Below are 21,291 nucleotides of genomic sequence, written 5' to 3'. Positions count from 1 at the left end.
TGTGGTTGTGTTAGCATGCTAACAGTAACATGTAGCTCAAAGTCAGCCTTATGTGCCTGAGCAGACTATAGCCTCACAGAGCTGCGATCATGGCTGTAGACTTTACTCTTGTTATACACTGAACCACTGAAGAACAGGCCCACATGATGTGTGTGGTGTACAAATGGCTTAACCACATGACTCTGCATTTTAGCTGCGTTATCATTGTGGTCCGACAGCTTACAGGAGGATTGAACTGAACCCTTCTGCCACATATGAGTCAAAGTGCCCAACCACAACCCTTATACTTGTTCCTAACTGCTTCATAAACTACTCAAATGAAAACGTTGTTTCAAATTCAGTTCCTGAGCATGTGAAGTTTTTACAGTATGCTGATATTATCAGTCCATTAAGGTCTGCTCAGGGATGTGGGTCACTCAGGTGTTTGCTTTTTGATACGGTTGTGGTACAATGAGCGTATAGAGTACAGTGGAACCAACTGAGGCCAAGAATTTGATCCACTGCACTCACGTTATCAGCATTAATGTGAGAGAAAATATACAGTGTGACTCAGAGGTACCCACTGATATTACAGAGCATGTCATCAAGAATGTCATATTTATTCATATAAACATGTCTAAATTTGATGAAAATGAAATGTTGGTGGTCACACCATAAAAATGTGCACTTTGGATAATGAATTCGTCCATAGTACTCAAAAACAACTTGTGACTTTCACCACATGACCATAACTTTGACCAACAAGTTCACTTTGTCCAGACCTTAACTTCCCATACATCGTGTTGCTTACTTTGTCCATATGATTTCCGTCTTTGAAGTGAAGCACACTGTCAATGTAAAGCTGTAAAATGGTTTCTGTTTTTTTTTTTTTTTTTTTTACCAGAGGCTGGGTGTCATTGCTTTTGGTGAACATATTGCTCAAGGAGAGTTATTCAGCAGTCTGAGGATGTTGCTCAGTTTGTAAAAGAGGAAATATTTGAGAAATTATGTTTCTTACCAGCCTCTGACACAGTGTTTCACTTCCTGTGAATGTCACTGAATCTGCATCACCATTAATAGGGTCTCTGTTCTGGGACACATGGGAGTGGAAAAACGTGGGAATAATGCAATTAACATATTTCACAATGGGATCTTTTAAAATCTGGCAACCAGAATGTGTCTTATCAAAGGCTAATAACTGATCTGTGAGGCATTAATACATTTCCATTGAACATTAGCATTATTATTAACATTATTTAGCAGTTAATGGAGTTTTGTTGTTGTTGTTGTTGTTGTTGTTGTTTTTACATTCTATAAACCTATTTTTACTTAAATAAAAGATCAGAATAAAAGATAAAACGTACTGTACTTAAGTAAAATTTTGAGTCACTTGCCCACATTAATGCATAAATAATTATAACACAATAATACACATTATTATGAAATAGGCCATTCTGCACAATAAATACTTTTACTTTCGATACACTGCTGGGTAGTTTAATCGACTGGTTTCATGCCTGGACCAGAGATCACCAAATCTTCCCTAGGGTCCATGAGGCCTTCTTGATTTGAGTGTAAAAAGTGTCAAAATAAGTTTTGTTATTTTAGTGTCTGTTTGGTTTTTTGTTTGTTTGTTTGTTTTTAATTAGGCCTATATCTCAATGTATTCGTTTTGTGGGGGAAAAAAGAAACCAAGTGAAATTGTTGATTTTAAAGTGTGGATTATTATTCATGATATAGATTTGAAATAACCACAGAGCTAAAAGAACAATGGCCAAGTGTCAGGGAGAAGAAAATACAGACTTTGTTGAAAATGAAGCCTATTAAGCAGGTACCACTGGTAATGAATAAATCAATAAATTACTTAATACAGACAGACAGACACAGAATTGTATAGAAAGTTCCTAAAAATAACAGGGACTCTTATCTGATGTGGAAATATCTGCTCAAAACTCAATCAAATCGCTTGTTTCACACAAACTTCCTGCAGTTATTGTGTTCACTAAATGGGTTTGTTATACAGATTATCTGCTGTTATTGTTATGCATTGATATAATATGAAATATCAATACAATATGTAACTTAGTCAGGGGTCGTCAGTTTACTCAATGATAGAAAAGGGGATGAATCTGTAATAATCTATACAGCAACTGACAATAATACATCATAATTTATTTGTTGTTTAAACTGTGCTTTTTAATAATCTCGATCTGCAAAGAAACTGGTGACTTAAGCTTTTAAACAGATGTAGTGTAGTAACAACTGCCTCAAAACTGTATTTAAGAGCAGCACATAATGTACATATTGCTACTCTAGTTAGGAAGCTTAAAGTGAAGATTGGCTTTTAATTAGAAATAAATCTTGTTTTAATTTCACTGCTAAGATTGCATATTGTATATACCTGCAACCTCCATTTTAGGTAGCCTTGATTCAGTGTACCATGCATCTCTACCTCATATTATAAATGCAAAGTCACTTACTCATCATTCTTTATGATTTGGTGGGTTGGCCATCACTGACCACTGGCAGACAACATCACTGCTATTTTTTTTTATCCATAAAGCAATATTGGGCAAACTTCCTGTCTACCTCTGCACCCTTTTATATGTCAGCTCTGGTGGTTACCACCTACGCTCCTCTAAGTGGTTGCTTTTTAATGTGGGTTTTAACAGATCTGCGGAAACCTGCATCCTCCTACTCTGCACCTTAGACATGGAACAATGCTCAAAAAGATCTTAAGGCCACCATAAGGAATGTGGTAACAGAGACATGTGCTTGTTTTTCTTTAAGGCCGCTATGTTTGATGACTCGTTGTTTTATTGTGGATTTTTGTATCATATGTTGTATTATTGCATTTTAATGTGTTTTGATTGGCTGCTACCTTGGCCAGGTATCTCTTGTAAAAGAGATTTCGATCTCAACGGGACTTCTTGGTTAAATAAGAATAAAAAAATAAACTGTTGCTACTTTTACTTCAGTTAAAGCTCTGAATACTGCGAGTAACTTCTTTTGACTACTACCTTCATTAACAGCCAGGTAAGAGTTCTGTGTTTAACGAGGAGACCCTGAAGGCAGCATCATAAAGTTGCGGTGGATAAAAGGCGAAGTCGTGAAGTGAAGGAGGAGGAGGTGGGAAGCGAAGGAGTCTAGGTAGGAGGGACTATAACAGCACAAGTTAGTCCACAATTTCAACACACAGTCGTCTTCGTCTCTCATCGCAGGACCTTAAAGACTTCTCTTCAAAGGTAAACCTGAAAATACCGCCGAAATACCGAACTTTTATCCGTTAATGCTAACCGTGTCTTAAGCTAACAGCTTTGGAACGGAGTGTTTAAATTAGCCGTTTAACGGTCGTCACAAAGAAAGTTGTCAAAAAGAGGATTTTTTTCCAGTTGCACATGTGTGGAAGAAAGGACTAACTAAGTTGTAAAACTCCAACAAATTCAATAAGTTTAAGTCGCACTTGTTGATGTAATTAGGAGGTCCGGGACAATGCAGATGTTGTTGCTAACTATTAGCGGTGATTAACGGTCCGGGGCAGGGCCGGACGGGACCCTGCTTCCTCCTCAAAACAGGACTGTTGGTCCCCTCAGGGTACTAACGATGTGTTTTAAAGACTTTAACTGATTTTTATAGTATTTAAAGTATAACCCTGCCCTTCTGTTAGGGTCTGTTTAATGGTTAAAGAAAGTAGCTGGTGGCTCTCCACTTTTATTTGTCTTTTTAATTATGCTATGGTTGTGTGCCATTCGCCACTGCGAACCAGCCGTGGTTCGCTTTTGCTTGGTCAAATCAGCCGCACGTTTTTTTCTAGTGCGCGAATCTACTAACACTTACGGTAATCGTAATGAAACGGCTCCGAAGAGCTGCTGGTAGTGTCTGTGGGTCAGACTGCAGAGGACAAGTTGAAGGATATTTTGCCCAACTTTGACGTAGAATAACACACTTATTTTCCATAAGTAGTCCATGATTCATACACCGCTGAACTAAGTACTTCCTAGACTACGTGCATGAATAATATGAAGTACATTTACTGTGTACTTCTTGAGTAATCCTGTGTCAAAATCCTTAACAGAGGATAAGATTAAGGATATTTCGCCCAACTTTGATGTGGAATAAAAAAAATATTTTCCATGAGTAGTCTATGATTCATATACCACTGAACTAAGTACTTCCTAGACTACGTGCATGAATAATATGAAGTACTTTTACTGTGTACTTTTTGAGTAATCCTGTGTCAAAATCCTTAGCAGAGGACAAGATCAAGGATATTTTGCCGAACTTTGATGTAGAATAAAACACTTATTTTCCATAAGTAGTCTGTGATTCATATACCGCTGAACTAAGTACTTCCTAGACTATGTGCATGCATAATATGAAGTATTTTTACTGTGTAGTTTTCGAGTAATCCTTTGTCAAAATCCTTAACAGAGGATAAGATTAAGGATATTTCACCCAACTTTGATGTGGAATAAAAAACTTATTTTCCATAAGTAGTCCAAGATTCATATACTGCTGAATTTTGCACTTCTTAGACTACTTGCTTGCATAATATGAAGTACTTTACTGTGTAGTTTTTGAGTAATCCTTTGTCAAAATCCTTAACAGATGACAAGATTAAGGATATTTCACCCAACTTTGATGTGGAATAAAAAACTTATTTTCCATAAGTAGTCTGTGAGTCATATACTGCTGAACTTTGCACTTCTTAGACTACTTGCTTGCATAATATGAAGTACTTTTACTGTGTACTTCTCGAGTAATCCTGTGTCAAAATCCCTAACAGAGGATAAGATTAAGGATATTTCTCCCAATTTGATGTGGAATAAAAAACTTATTTTCCATAAGTAGTCCATGATTCATATACCGCTGAACTTAGTACTCCCTAGATTACGTGCATGAATAATATTAAGTACTTTTACTGTGTACTTTTCGAGTAATCCTGTGTCAAAATCCCTAACAGAGGATAAGATCAAGGATATTATATAACATGAGTTACTGAAGAACTGACCATTAACTAATAGTTAGTTCCTCATTAGTTCCTCATTAGTTCCTCAGTAACTTCTCATTAGTTCATCATTCGTTCCTCATTAGTTCCCCAGTAACTACTCTAATTTTGTGTAGCTTAGTTCCTCAGTAACTACTCATTCGTTCCTCATTAGTTCCTCATTAGTTCATCATTAACTACTATAATTCTGTGTACCTTATTGTAAAGTGTTACCCATAAATCATATAGAGAGGCAATCTGGAAAGGAAACAAGACAGACTGTGTCCTCATTCCCCTGCTTTACCTGCATTATACAGGTCACATATTTGTCACTGTGGTCTCCCAGCCCTGGGATCTTTTGGTGCTCCATCTTCTTGATGTTACTGTCAGCTAGGATTGGCAAATCTATCTCAACTCTTCTTCTCTTCTGCTCCTAGTCAACCACAGTCAACATCTGCTGGCTGATGGTCAACTCAATTCTCAAGTTGTATCCATGGCCGTATGTGCTTGGGGTGTTATGACTGGAAAAACACCTACTCATGAATCCAAGTTTCAGATTTACACAGTGGTAGAGGAAATACTCTGATCTTTTACTTAACAAAAAGGGAGCAATACCACAGTTCAGCGGTATATGAATCATAGACTACTTATGGAAAACAAGTTTTTTATTCCACATCAAAGTTGGGTGAAATATCCTTAATCTTGTCATCTGTTAAGGACTTTGACAAAGGATTACTCAAAAACTACACAGTAAAAGTACTTCATATTATGCATGCACTTAGTCTTGGAAGTACTAAGTTCAGCGGTATGTGGATCATAGACTACTTATGGAAAATAAGTTTTTTATTCCACATCAAAGTTGGGTGAAATATCCTTAATCTTATCCTCTGTTAAGGACTTTGACAAAGGATTACTCGAAAACTACACAGTAAAAGTACTTCATATTATGCATGCACGTAGTCTAGGAAGTACTGAGTTCAGCGGTATATGAATCTTGGACTACTTATGGAAAATAAGTTTTTTATTCCACATCAAAGTTGGGTGAAATATCCTTAATCTTATCCTCTGTTAAGGATTTTGACACAGGATTACTCGAAAACTACACAGTAAAAATACTTCATATTATGCATGCATGTAGTCAAGGAAGTACTAAGTTCAGCGGTATATGAATCACAGACTACTTATGGAAAATAAGTTTTTTATTCCACATCAAAGTTGGGTGAAATATCCTTAATCTTATCCTCTGTTAAGGATTTTGACAAAGGATTACTCGAAAACTACACAGTAAAAATACTTCATATTATGCATGCACGTAGTCTAGGAAGTACTTAGTTCAGTGGTATATGAATCTTTGACTACTTATAGACAATAAGTGTTTTATTCTACGTCAAAGTTCGGCAAAATATCCTTGATCTTGTCCTCTGTTAAGGATTTTGACACAGGATTACTCAAAAAGTACACAGTAAAAGTATTTCATATTATGCATGCACGTAGTCTAGGAAGTACTTAGTTCAGCGGTATATGAATCTTGGACTACTTATGGAAAATAAGTTTTTTATTCCACATCAAAGTTGGGTGAAATATCCTTAATCTTATCCTCTGTTAAGGATTTTGACAAAGGATTACTCGAAAACTACACAGTAAAAATACTTCATATTATGCATGCACGTAGTCTAGGAAGTACTTAGTTCAGTGGTATATGAATCTTGGACTACTTATGGAAAATAAGTTTTTTATTCCACATCAAAGTTGGGTGAAATATCCTTAATCTTATCCTCTGTTAAGGACTTTGACACAGGATTACTCGAAAACTACACAGTAAAAATACTTCATATTATGCATGCACGTAGTCTAGGAAGTACTAAGTTCAGCGGTATATGAATCATAGACTGCTTATGGAAAATAAGTTTTTTATTCCACATCAAAGTTGGGTGAAATATCCTTAATCTTATCCTCTGTTAAGGATTTTGACAAAGGATTACTCGAAAACTACACAGTAAAAATACTTCATATTATTCATGCACGTAGTCTAGGAAGTACTTAGTTCAGTGGTATATGAATCTTGGACTACTTATGGAAAATAAGTTTTTTATTCCACATCAAAGTTGGGTGAAATATCCTTAATCTTATCCTCTGTTAAGGACTTTGACACAGGATTACTCGAAAACTACACAGTAAAAATACTTCATATTATGCATGCACGTAGTCTAGGAAGTACTAAGTTCAGCGGTATATGAATCATAGACTGCTTATGGAAAATAAGTTTTTTATTCCACATCAAAGTTGGGTGAAATATCCTTAATCTTATCCTCTGTTAAGGATTTTGACAAAGGATTACTCGAAAACTACACAGTAAAAATACTTCATATTATGCATGCACGTAGTCTAGGAAGTACTTAGTTCAGTGGTATATGAATCTTTGACTACTTATAGACAATAAGTGTTTTATTCTACGTCAAAGTTCGGCAAAATATCCTTGATCTTGTCCTCTTAAGGATTTTGACACAGGATTACTCAAAAAGTACACAGTAAAAGTACTTCATATTATTCATGCACGTAGTCTAGGAAGTACTTAGTTCAGCGGTGTATGAATCATGGACTACTTATGGAAAATAAGTGTTTTATTCTACGTCAAAGTTGGGCAAAATATCCTTCAACTTGTCCTCTGCAGTCTGACCAACAGTCACGACCAGCAGCTCTTCAGAGCCGTTTCATTACGATTACCGTAAGTGTTAGTAGATTCGCGCACTAGAAAAAAATGTGCGGCTGATTTGACCAAGCAAAAGCGAACCACGGATGGCTTGACCGCAGTTCGCCTTGGGTGTAATTATTTCATTCAAACAACAGATACATGTGTGGTCCACAGAAATATGTATATAACTGAAACTAAAATGTCTGAACAAAAGTATATCATGGCTGTCCATGGCTGTTATAGTTAAATCAAATGACTCATATCTTCCACACTGCTGATGCTGCTGCTCATATTACATCTGATGCAATGTTCATTTAGTCTGCCTTAAAACAATAGTGAATCTAACAACGTGTGTTTACATTGTTTTAATCCAGGAACCAGATAAGCGTCAGCCATGGGTGTTGAGGGGGGCATGAAATGTATCAAGTTCCTGCTCTTCTTTTTCAACTTCCTTTTCTGGGTGAGTAGCAGCTAACCTCCTCTTTAAATATTTAAGATGAAAAGGTAGCAAAGTAGATGCAGATGGCTCTAAATATAATGATACTGCGAAGAGAAGGGAGCTCTTGGTGGCAAAAAGTGAAAGTGACAAGGGAGCAAACAGGAACTAATGTCATCTAGTGTGATTAGTGTTATCAAGATAAGTCAGCCTATCTTTTTGGCAGTCTGAAATATGGACTAGTTATGTGGCATTTCTCCTTTTTGCCAGCACCCGTGACTGTGAGCATGAACTTTGGTCTGCTTATCCCAACGCACAGTTATCATAACAGTAATATAATCATCTGTAAAATCAGCTGATGAGCAAACACACAACCTGTGACATCTCCTCTTGATTTATCCCTCCTGAACACCTGCTCACTGGCCCATGTGTTTGTTTAATACATGTTTGCTTAGCATGTATGAAAATACAGAGGAACACGAACAGAAGGACATTCTTCTCAGGTATCCTGGATTAACCTGAACGCTTCCTGGATGTCACCTGTTTGCAGTCTCCTTATTGTGTGTCAGAGAGCTTTGGAGCGAGAGGTGGTGTTGATGGAATGTGAATCTTATGACCAGATTTCAAAAAGTGTAACAGCATCATATGACAGTTTTATTTTTCCGTTCCCTCCTTTACTGACACAACGCCACTGACAGCTTAACACAGTGAACTCTGTGGCACCAAGTGAAACTCTGATAACCATCTCACACAGGACAGGAGGAAGTACAGAATGACAAGCCTGTATTTATTCGCTCTACTCCGCGCACATTTTTAGAGTTGCAGCTTTGCAACCAAGTTATTTTCACGGTTGTTTTTGACTGTTGTAATTTACTGAAAATCTTTAGACTGTTGGTTGGAGAAAACAAGACATTTTCCAACGTTTTATAGACTAATGTAGAGAATAACCAAAAAATTAATCTTATGGCTCGTGTCTAAACAGATAATGAGTAAGAATAGATTAAAAAACAGTTGTAATAATACAATATATGTCATTACAGGAGAACTTAAAATCGTTGACAAATGCTGTTCTTTAGTAAACTCATAAAAAGGTCCTTACAACTACATTATAGTGTACTAGAAAACATTTATGGCTTCCTTAAGTGAGGGGTCAAAGCAACATGTTGCCTTATTGATTTATTCTTATTTTTCAGTTATATTAGTCTGTAAAATGGTGGGGGGGAATGCCAGGGTGACGTCTTGACATGTCTTCTTTTGTCCAACAGTCCAGTTTATTACAGTAATACAAAAAAATAGCAGTATGTAGTAATTTAACACATGGTTTTTACTCACTGTACTCTACTTGTAAGCAGATATAAGAGTTTATTGATGTATTTGTCGAGCATCTGTAAGTGGAAGCAGGTATATAAACAGATAATGAATAATAATATATTAAAACCTTGTTGTTAATATGTAAACCAGAGGCCATTTTGCAATGGGATCACTCAAGCTGCAACACAGCAATCTGTGATTTAAAACAAATGTGGGCCAGGGCCGTAAGATGGGGGGGCACTGGTCCTTTTCCTGCTTCCTGTCCCACTACTTGTTTGAACTGCACCCAACTTCAAACTCAGCCTTCTTTGTGATCTTTACTACACATCTGTAAAGTTTTGTGACTGCATCTTGCACTGTTGCGACATTATCCTGCCGACAAAAATCAGTCCATCTTGAATTAGAGAGGGGGAATTTACCTTGGCACTTTACACCCCTGACCCACATATGTTTTAAGTAGCGGATTGCTGTATCATGGGTGGCGCGATCCCATCATAAGATGTCCTCTAGTCATTTTATTCTATTCCATTCTTCTTTTTTTCTGTTCTGTCTTTGTCGTCACTCTGTTTGCCTGTCCTCTTCACTCCTTTTTATTTTCCTACTTCAGCCATTAGCCTCTTATTTGACTCACGCTCAAATATTTACATTGGTGTTGCCACAAAGGAGAGGGCCTCGGCTGCAACAAGGGCTTAATATGGATAACACACAACCAACTGGGCTGACAGTCACCTCACATAAATAAGACTACTGACAGACTTCCAGTGTAAACACACAGTTTTTATCCCTCTGTTAATTTTACTCTAAATTTGTAGTAAGACCAGTTTGGCTGGGCGTTGTCAACCCTGGTGCTTTTGTTCATATGTTTACAACAACTCGGCGCCACTGCTTTTTGATGTTGATAAAAAGCTACTAAAGAGAACGGACTGAGAGTTAATACAGTTAATCATCCTGAGCTGAATTGATGTCTCTATCCTGTTCTACTTCCTGTCAGGATGTGTTTGTTTTTGCTTGGGGACATGTAAAGTGCGAGTGATAAAAAGGTCAATAAATTCAGTCAGTCTGGCTCATAAACAGCCATTAAAGCATTATTAGGGTTATAACCACATCTTTTGATTATTTGTTAACTAGCTGAAATAACTTATTTGTTAAAGAGGAACTACCCATTTTTAAAATGTATGCATGTTATTGTTATGTTATAAAAAAAAATATTAGTTAACACAAACAACTCTACCAAATTCCAAAACTCAAACATGTCTGGAGCTGCTCCCCAGACAACAGACAGTGAAATATGTTCTAGATGACACTGAGAGCACCCAGGGGAATTTTCTGAGTGTGTGGGGTTTTTTTCTGTTTCAGTACCTGGAACACTACAATAGAGTCGAGCTCATCTGGGTATAAAAATGAAAGCAACCATTGTGTGGGTCCAGGCTCCCATTCATTGTTTATGGAGCAGCTCCAGACTGTATAAAAGATAACATCAGAAGTTCGAGACTTATGTGTGTGGTTTCTGGCTTTGAGAGAGTTGCTCATGTTTACAATATTGATTGAACATTCCTAGGCCATTGAAATAAGATATTGGAATTCTTAATTTAGGTGTTGCTCTCCTTTAATACATTACTATATACACTGCCTGGCCAAAAAAAAAGTCACCACCAAAAAAAAAGGTCATACACTCTAATATTTTGTTGGACCGCCTTTAGCTTTGATTACGGCACGCATTCGCTGTGGCATTGTTTCAATAAGCATCTGCAATGTCACAAGATTTATTTCCATCCAGTGTTGCATTAATTTTTCACCAAGATCTTGCATTGATGTTGGTAGAGTCTGACCGCTGCGCAAAGCATTCTCCAGCACATCCCAAAGATTCTCAATGGGGTTAAGGTCTGGACTCTGTGGTGGCCAATCCATGTGTGAAAATGATGTCTCATGCTCCCTGAACCAGTCTTTCACAATTTGAGCCCGATGAATCCTGGCATTGTCATCTTGGAATATGCCCGTGCCATCAGGGAAGAAAAAATCCATTGATGGAATAACCTGGTCATTCAGTATATTCAGGTAGTCAGCTGACCTCATTCTTTGAGCACATACTGTTGCTGAACCTAGACCTGACCAACTGCAGCAACCCCAGATCATAACACTGCCCCCGCAGGCTTGTACAGTAGGCACTAGGCATGATGGGTGCATCACTTCATCTGCCTCTCTTCTTACCCTGATGCGCCCATCACTCTGGAACAGGGTAAATCTGGACTCATCAGACCACATGACCTTCTTCCATTGCTCCAGAGTCCAATCTTTATGCTCCCTAGCAAATTGAAGCCTTTTTTTCCGGTTAGCCTCACTGATTAGTGGTTTTCTTAGGGCTACACAGCTGTTCAGTCCCAATCCCTTGAGTTCCCTTCCCATTGTGCATGTGGAAATGCTCTTACTTTCACTATTAAACATAGCCCTGAGTTCTACTGTTGTTTTTCTTCGATTTGATCTCGCCAAACGTTTAAGTGATCGCCGATCACGATCATTGAGGATTTTTTCTGGCCACATTTCTTCCTCGAAGACGATGGGTCCCCACTATCCTTCCAGTTTTTAATAATGCGTTGGACAGTTCTTAACCCAATTTTAGTAGTTTCTGCAATCTCCTTAGATGTTTTCTCTGCTTGATGCATGCCAATGATTTGACCCTTCTCAAGCAGACTAACATCTTTTCCACAACCACGGGATGTGTCTTTCGACATGGTTGTTTAGGAAATGAGAAGCAACTCATTGCACCAGTTGGGGTTAAATAACTTGTTGCCAGCTGAAAGATAATCGCCCATGCAGTAATTATCCAATAGGAGGCTCGTACCTATTTGCTTAGTTAAATCCAGGTGGCGACTTTTTTTTTGGCCAGGCAGTGTATAATCCAATATGATATACATTATTCTGATATGGGTCAAGTTCTTTTAGTTTTGGTACTTTAAATATATATTTATGCCAATACTTTTGTACTTTTACTTGAGTAAAATTTTGAATGCAGGACTTTTACTTGTCACAGAATATACTTAATGAAGCCTTTATGTATTATTATTATTATTATTATTATTATTATTATTATTATTTCAAAGCAAAAAAGTCAACAGCAACAAAAAAAATCCCCTCAAATGTGAATATTTGGTTCTTTTCTTAGTTTTCTTATATGATAGTAAAGTTAATATTTTGTGTTTCAAACTGATGGTAAGACAGTTGAATAAGTCAATTTAAGCTCCGTGAAACTGTGAAGAGTATTTTTCTCACAGTATTTGGACACTTATCCTCTAATCGATCAATCAAGAAAATAATAATGCAATCATTTCCTAACAATAATGAAAAGAAGCATCAGTTGACACTGATGTGTCTGTTTATCAGTATGTTCTGCTTATTGCAACATTATAGTGATGTCACAAACAATGAGACAAGTTCACAGTCAGAGTCATTTGATTTTCCATAATATGTTTTCTTGTGGTCAGTATTTTCCACTCCTCATGCTGTCTCCATGTATCACTTGACTAATGACCTCATCCAATCACCCACATTAATGTGTCATCATGTAGACTGCTGTTTAAGGACATGTTCATAACCTGTCAGCATTTATGTACAAAATATGGCAGTAAAAAGCCCTTTGGCTTTTTTTACAGTTCCACATATTAAGGAGAGTTTTGAAAGCCTTGAGTTCGTTGTTTAGTTTTTCTGCTACAGACTTGAAGGTCTGTTTAATGTCCAATAAAATAAAACAAATACACACAGAGGAGTCGCGGTAGAGTTGAGCGGTTGATAGGGCTGCAACTTTTTATTATTTTCCGAATCAATTAATCTGCCTGTTATTTTCTTGATTAATTGTTTGGTCATAAAACTATAAAAATACATATTTAATTGACTGATTGTTTCAGCTGTTGTGGTTAAATCCCTTCCTGTCCTCAAATTGATTCTACCACAGTTGTGTCTACCCTGAATGTACAGCCTGCAGTCAGAGTGAAGGATGTAAAGTTTACTGTGCTGTTTACTTTAGGGCGGGATTATCCCAGCTGATCACAGTCAAATAGTCCACCCTCACAGTGTTTGTAAAAGATCCAATTGAGTGCTCTGTCAACCCCACCCAAAGCAGTGACACATGAATATTACATTTTATCATCTGATCATTTCACATCATCTGCATAAGGGAACTCAAGACTGTTGCAACTTCCTTTCAACTGTTTACAATAAGTGCTTAATCATTTAGTTAAAGTGAGGTGTTCACAGAGAAGCAAAGAAAAGTTTGAACCTTACAAGCAAGTCGATATCTAACTGTTACCTGTGCTCATGATTAAATACATAATGTTCAAGTTTAAATACCCCTCATGAAATTTGAATATTTTGAGATCCATCCATCTACACTTAAGCAGGGTTCAACGACCGGTCGGGCAAGTTGGTCAGAGATCTACTTGCCCGAAGTCAGTTTTTACTTGCCCTATAAAAATTGTTTAATTTAAGCGGCTATCGAATAACAAAGACTGCAGTTATTTTCATGTTATGTAATCTTTATTCACACTGTATTTATTAAATAAAACAACATATGTTATGTATTGTACCTTAATTCCTACACAAAAATGACAGTGTCAGGGCTTAAAGTGAAAAATTTGTCAATCGTTCTCCGTCTATAATTCTGCACCCTACTTGAGCGATGCCCACCTCTATTTATTTTTCACCCCTCTCTCCAGTTCTGCTGTATTAACACCGGGTTTAATATATTTTGCTTCCATCTCTCTGCCCTGCTCTACTCTACTTCAACGCTACTTAGCGCTCTCTCTACTCTACCAGTAGACTACCACATCCACCTGTTGCACAAAACGCACACAGCAGTGTTTCCCCTAGGATGGAGTTGTAGCAGCGGAGGTGAAGCACATGCATGAAAAATAATTTTCACATGCATGAAACTTTTTTGTATGCTTGCAAAGCACAGCCTGCTGGGATGTTTCTATGTATCTACTGGCACCAGAAGGGTTCTTTAGGACTAAGTACATACAGTACATGTGTGCACAGTAATGAGCAGGTGAAATGTCTGTCTATCTTACATATGAGGTGTCTCAAGATTTAGGAACATACAATTTTATTGAATATAATAAAGTAAAAAGTCACTTGACATGCTGTTTTGTGCTATGACCTATTTAAGTGTTGGAAGTTGTTATTTACGTGACAACGCCTGAATGCAACACAAGCTCAGCATGAGTGCCGTGCTGAGCTGCTGTGCGAGCAGCGTGTTTGTCTGTGCGTAACAGCAGTCTGTTGGTTATTTACACACTGTCCATTTCAATAGCTTTGTCAGCTGACAAACTGCACCGGACTCAGGGTCAGGTTTGGTCAGGAAAATGCGGCCCGAGCCACTCTAGCATGATCACCTGTGTGTGTGGTGGAACTCCGCCGTGCGCGATACAGAGAGCAGAGGAGAATTGTTAACGCGTGACCATGTAGAGACAGAAATGACACGATGGCATAACACCATAAATAGTATATTGTTATGTTATTATATGAAGCGTCCGTCACGCAAAATAATATCAATGGGGGCTGTGGGCAGGACATTGTTACATAGCGTGTGCCTGTCACCTCAGGCAGAGAGACCGCTGCATCAGAGCCAAAGAGCACATTTTAAAATACATTTATTTTATCAAGTAGTTATTAACTTTTACTATTTTTAGCAACTTGCCAAGTCGGGCAAGTGAGTTGTTAGTTTACATCCCCGACCGTGAGTTTTACTTGCCCCAGGCAATCGGGCAGTCCTTATTGTTGAGCCCTGCTTATATGTTTTTATTTCTCGCCTTTAACATTTCCAGTTGACAACTTGGCTCTAGGCGGCACGATGGTGTGGTGCTTAGCACTCTCGCCTCACAGCAAGAGGGTTGCCGGTTCGATCCCGGGCGTGGGAGCCCTTCTGTGTGGAGTTTGCATGTTCTCCCTGTGTCAGCGTGGGTTCTCTCCGGGCACTCCGGCTTCCTCCCACAGTCCAAAGACATGCAGATTGGGGACTAGGTTAATTGGTGACTCTAAATTGTCCGTAGGTGTGAATGTGAGCGTGAATGGTTGTCTGTCTCTATTTGTCAGCCCTGCAATAGTCTGGCGACCTGTCCAGGGTGTACCCTGCCTCTCGCCCAATGTAGCTGGGATAGGCTCCAGCCCCCCCCCCGCGACCCTCAAGAGGATGAAGCGGTTAGAAGATGAATGAATGAATGAACTTGGCTCTATGGATGGCAAGGGTGGTCTGTGAGTCAGTCCACCATTTTGGTCTAGACTTAATCGGACCACCAGATGGATTATCATGAATTTACAGACATTCATGGTCCCCAGAAGATGTATCCTACTGACTTTGTTGATCCCCCACCCAATACTGTTAACCTGCAAAAGTAATGGCATTCCCATGGGCTGGGATCAACTTGCTCTTTAGTGCTACTTATCAAATGTTAGCATGCTAACTCATAAAACATGGTAAACATTATATACATAACACATCAGCATGTTAGCATTGTCACTGTGAATATGTGTGCATGTCCTGGGGGTTAGAATAAAGCTTAGTACAGCCTCACAGAGCCACCAGCATGGCTGTAGACTCAAAAAGGACTTAAGTTAAACAGAAATTTGATTGGTCAGTTTTGGATTTTAAAAGTGAAATCAATTTAATTCAGACACTGACATTATTAAAAAAAAATGTCCTTATCACCTGCTGGGGGGAGGGTGGATCGGTTTTGGCAGACCATTATTTAGGCTTTTTTGGAAAATACTGAGGCATTTGGTCTCAGAGATTCTGAGCCTTAAATCTAATTTTTCACTTACCTTTTTTGGGAGAAATGGGATTGTTATAATCATCCATTCTTGATAGAACTTTTTACTTTACTTCCTGAGCCCTTTATGCGCATTATGAACTTTACCTCTGCTTCCTTTTCTCTCTCTTCACTGACAGTGCTTTACTGTTCCACCTCTTTCCTTTTCTATGTTCATACAAAAACTAAAAAATAAAAGTATCAAAAAATCCTTTTGGATAAAAAAAACAACTAACCTAGACATGAAAAAAAAAACAGTTTTTTAAAATGGCTAGACCATGTATATGAATACAGATCACTGTATATCATATTTAAATGTAATGAATAACATTTAAAACTTTATGGTAAATATTTAATAGTGGTTCAATTTCAATATTAGGCATTTAGTTCCTTATAAAACTCAATTGTTTCAGCCTCTCTTCTGTTTTGTAACCAGATAATCTGAAGGCTCAAACTAAAGACACATGCTTGCGTTACATAAAAATGAGCAGATATAATCCCAAAAATTCCACCTTAAACTAGAGTTCTTCTAGTACTGATAGCAGTATCAAAAATGCCTCTGATACCACCTTAAAATGCTGGATGCAGGTATCAGTGATTACTCTAGTTTGAGCACTGATCTGATGTCATAGAATTTACTAATAAACTAACAAGTAGCTTCACGTGTGGAAAAAAATAGTATTTGAACATCTCTACCTTAAACTAACCCTCCTCTCCTCTCCTTCCTGCAGTTATGTGGCCTAGCACTGATTGTCGTGGGAATCCTAGTGCAAATGGGTCTGCACAACACCATCAAGATCCGTGATGTGTCAGCCTCAGGAGCCCCCATTGTTCTCATCGCAGTTGGCGTGGTGATTTTCTTCATCGCTTTCTTTGGCTGCTGTGGCGCCTGGAAGGAGAACTACTGTATGGTCACGACGGTAATTTGCATAGTGTGGTATCTATTAACAACAAAAAGGTTGAGTTAACTAAGCCATTCCAAAAATTAAGTTCATGTAAGGCACTTACATATCTTTTTGTTTCCCTCAGTTCGCCATCCTCCTCTTTCTGGTCATTCTTGTTGAGATTGCAGCAGCAATCGCTGGATACGTCTTCAGGAACAAAGTGAGTGTACACTTTCACTGTTTCCTTTGTTAAAGTCTATGAGACCCTGCAGGAGGTTTTGTTTAACGTCTTCGTTGTGTCTCCCATCTAGCTCTCAGCTGTGGTTGAGGACAGTCTCACTGACATGATCAACAGTTACAAGAACGGCACGGCTGAATTCAAAAAGAGTGTGGACAAAATGCAGGAGGATGTGAGTTCAGTGTAAATTCTCCTACTCACTGTTTACTCAGCCTGACAACACCTTCACATAACACTGCTACATCCTGCTGGTCTGTGCTGCATGACATGACATGATGTTTTTCTTTGCCCCGACTGTTGACACAAGTTAGATCCTTTTACTGTACTTTGCTGGCATGTCCATTTCAAATGTTTTTCATTTGACTCACTTCCAGCTGAAATGCTGTGGTGGGAACAGTTCCTCTGACTGGAGGAACTTCAGCCCTGATGGAAAGACTGTGCCTGACTCGTGCTGCATCAAAGTCACTCCAAAGTGTGGAGTCGGGGCCATGACAGACGCCGCCAAAGTGCACCAGAAGGTAAACTGTGACTGTAGAAGGAAATGTTTGCATCAGCACGAATTTATCACAGCCCTGATTCGGCTGTAGGAACAACAGGAACAGAAACACTGGGTTACATACATACATACATTTACTGTCCACTATTAATCAAAGGCATATACGGCTCCAAGAATTATAAATAAATAAAACAAATTACTGAGCACAGCTGATATTTTAGGGCTTAAAAAATCTGTATGTTTTTTTTTTTTTTTTACATATTTAAAGATTTGTGCAGGACATTTTAGAGATGAAAAACGAGTCACTCCTGTAATGGAAAAACTATCAGTGACAAACAATTTGATTGCAACATTGGTCCTCATGCAGAAACATTTTGTTAATTTTCTATTAAGAGAAAAAATAAGAGAAGTCAACTCAAGATGCACCAATCTGCTCTTACCCAGGTATGCTCAATGATGAATCCCACCTGATCTTAAGTAACCTATTAGCATAGGTAACGCCCCCTTAACACTATACAACAAAACGTAGCAAAACTTTTATTGAAATGGAAACTGTGAAATGAACATTGAAATGAACACTCTGCTGTGTGAGAATAGCACAGTGCCTTTTAAAATGGTGGGGTTTAATTCAGTTCCTTTCAAATGGGGTTTATTGGCATGGGAAACATACATATACATTTACAAAGCAAGTGTGAAGTAAAAACAAAAATTAGTAAGATCTCATAGAATTTGGCTTATATACACATATGCCATGTGCAAAGACTCTAGCACGTGCCCAAGCATTGTGGAGATGCCACCATAAAAAGGCTACAAAAATACTAGGGATGTGTTCCTATATTGCTTTCTGCGCGAATACCACTGTTTCTAACTTCCCTGAAATTTATCTTTGGCATTTTGGGTTCTTTTTAGTTATCAACAGACATTTAATGAGTATATCTGCGCTCATCGATACATCAGCCGGGTTATTGGTCAGGCTCGAGTGTGAAGAGAAAGAGGTTATGCATTGAAAAATAAGCCCCAATAAACCCATTGTCAACAACACGTTCAGCACCAAACAGTTGGCAAAGATGAGGACCTGTTGCTGGAAAAGGTCAAGCATCAGAGCTGCAGAACTAATAGTTGAGACCAAACAGGAGCTAGACAGAAAGTAAACATTAGACAGAAACAAGACTCCAGTAGGATTATAATGGTGCTCTCTGTGCCAAATAGGCACACACACACACACACATACACTTTTGGTGTGTAATGAGTCTCTACACAGGTGCATGTAAATCAGACATCTCTGTGGTATAATGGTCTCAAACTGTATTGTATGACGTAGGCCATATAACTAAGAAAAGATCAAATATTTCCCTGTGTGATGTGGTAACTGTGCTTTATGATCATTTATGTATTTTGTCACCTGCATTAAATGTGCTCACCCACTTTGTGGTACAGTGAAGGGTTAACCACTTCAGTACGTCTCTACGCACTGGGTTTTAATAAGGTTTACAAGCAGTTAAAGAAAGATTTGAAGGGGAACAGATGGTTGATTTTGCAGTAATGCATATTTTACACATACAGCATTGGGGTGTGGGGTTTTAAACAACAAGGAAGTAACACCAGAGTCAACAAACCTCAACCGTTAATAAGAAGTCAAGGTTATACCCCGAGGCAACGGGTTTCTCAGATAACAACTCAACCAGTGAAATCTCCATATTGGATCTAACAACTTATTTTGCTATTGTTTGTGTTGTTGTTGCAGGGATGTCACGATGCTTTTGAGGCTTTACTGAAGAAAAACATCCTGTGGGTGATAGTCGCAGCTCTTATCATTGCATTCCTGCAGGTACGTAACATCAACAAAATAGACATTACTATAACCAGACATGACTCGGTGCAGAATTCCTAAGCAGTTCATTTTTACTACTAAAGTTTACCTGCAAGGATGATTTTTATTTAAATGTGTTTTTGTATTCATTTTGTCATTTAAAGATACAGTTGGTAACTTTTATAAAATAACTATTTGTCATATTTGCTTTAACAGTCATTACATCCACTCAGTAGTACGAGGCAGAGAATATGTAAAACATAAATCATGTCCCTTTGCCTCCTGTTAAGGGGCTTTTATATCGCTGCACGGAAACTCACCACCTTCAGTCATTTTAAAGAGGGGGAAGGCAGCAGAAGGGAAGTGGTTTGGAACAAGGTGGTCAGGGTATGAAGCAGTTCACCCCCCACATGCACACGTACCGATTTCACTCTGTCATGCTGAGTTCACAGTGTTTAGCTGATCAAATAGAATCAGAAAAAGACAAGATGGAGGAGTTGATAATGTCGGTGTCTTTCAAACAAACAGTAATGGATTCCGTGAGCAAAGGCCTCAAAGCAGCCATCAGTCACGTCCATCACTGCTCGTGAACTGCGGTTAGACTTTCACACTTGGCAGCGCCAATCGAATATATAAACTCAGATTCTGTTACTGCCTATTTTCTCATCTTTCTCAAATGTTTTCATAACCATATTTTACCGTGCTGTTCAGTGGTAAGATGAGAAAGTTGTTTCAGCCGTAGGGGGATACATCGTTTTAGCTCGACTGTTTTCAACATGGCGGCTGGGTCACAAACTTATCTTATTTTTCAGCTGAACAGTACACTAAAACAAAACATGAAAATATTTGAGGCAAGAAATAGGCAAGGCAGAAACAGAAACCTGATTCATATTTGATTGACATGATTGACAGCTGCGTTAGAGACTCTTGCAGCCACAGTGGACTCCAGCAAATGCCTGAGAAGCACTACAAGGAGGGAAATTATTTTTTTATACAGACTATCTGTCTCATGTACTTCTGTGTGGATGTAATGACAATTTCAGCAAGTTGTTTTCATAAAAGTTACCAACTGTAGCTTTAACTCATTTCTTTATAAATTTAATTAGTTGGAATACATTTTTGTTTTTATATCTGGTGTTTTTATGTTGCTTGTACAAGTGCTACCACAGGTCTTTAAGTGTCTTATAAATATCTGACATCAGCGTCCTCTCCTTCTTGTATGTGATTGTTTTCCTTTCAGATTCTGGGCATCGTGTTCGCCTGCTTGTTGATGAGAGGCATCCGCAGCGGCTACGAAGTCATGTGATCCAGCTGCACACCTGAGTAGTTCAGTTCGCCCTTGTTAAGAGCTTGGTTTGGAAACTTTTAATAAATTCATCTTATACTTCAGATTTAATGCACAGAACAATGTATTTTCACTTGTATTGATTTTGGATATTTTCGCAGGTTAATATCTCTGCTTCGTCACTGTATGTGCATAGGCCGTTATAGAAATGATTCCTGTCCACTTTATCTTCAGCATATGTTCTTGCTGGTTTTGAGGGATTCTAACATCTTTTACTTTACTCGTGTTTAAGAGACGTAAGATCTGTTTTTATGTTTTGCTGGTTCCCAGCTTCTGTTTTTATTAAAGACTCTTTAAATTACATCTGAATTTGCTT

General features: G+C 38.2%; 1 protein-coding gene across 1 annotated transcript; it reads left to right on the top strand.

Moving 5' to 3' along the window:
- Window positions 1-3,069: 3,069 nt before the first annotated feature.
- Window positions 3,070-21,278, top strand: cd63 (CD63 molecule). Its single transcript, XM_033629532.2, has 8 exons — window positions 3,070-3,224; window positions 8,033-8,118; window positions 16,934-17,122; window positions 17,232-17,306; window positions 17,398-17,496; window positions 17,699-17,842; window positions 19,565-19,648; window positions 20,871-21,278. Exons 2-8 carry the CDS (start codon window positions 8,053-8,055, stop codon window positions 20,934-20,936), a joined length of 723 nt encoding a protein of 240 aa, XP_033485423.1. The 5' UTR covers window positions 3,070-3,224; window positions 8,033-8,052; the 3' UTR covers window positions 20,937-21,278.
- The last annotated feature ends 13 nt before the right edge of the window (window positions 21,279-21,291 follow it).

This window comes from Epinephelus lanceolatus, chromosome 8 (genome assembly GCF_041903045.1).
Source record: "Epinephelus lanceolatus isolate andai-2023 chromosome 8, ASM4190304v1, whole genome shotgun sequence".
In the NCBI taxonomy this organism is placed as follows: domain Eukaryota; kingdom Metazoa; phylum Chordata; class Actinopteri; order Perciformes; family Serranidae; genus Epinephelus; species Epinephelus lanceolatus.
Note: the sequence above shows the minus strand (reverse complement) of the source record. Positions and strands in the feature narration are given on the sequence as shown.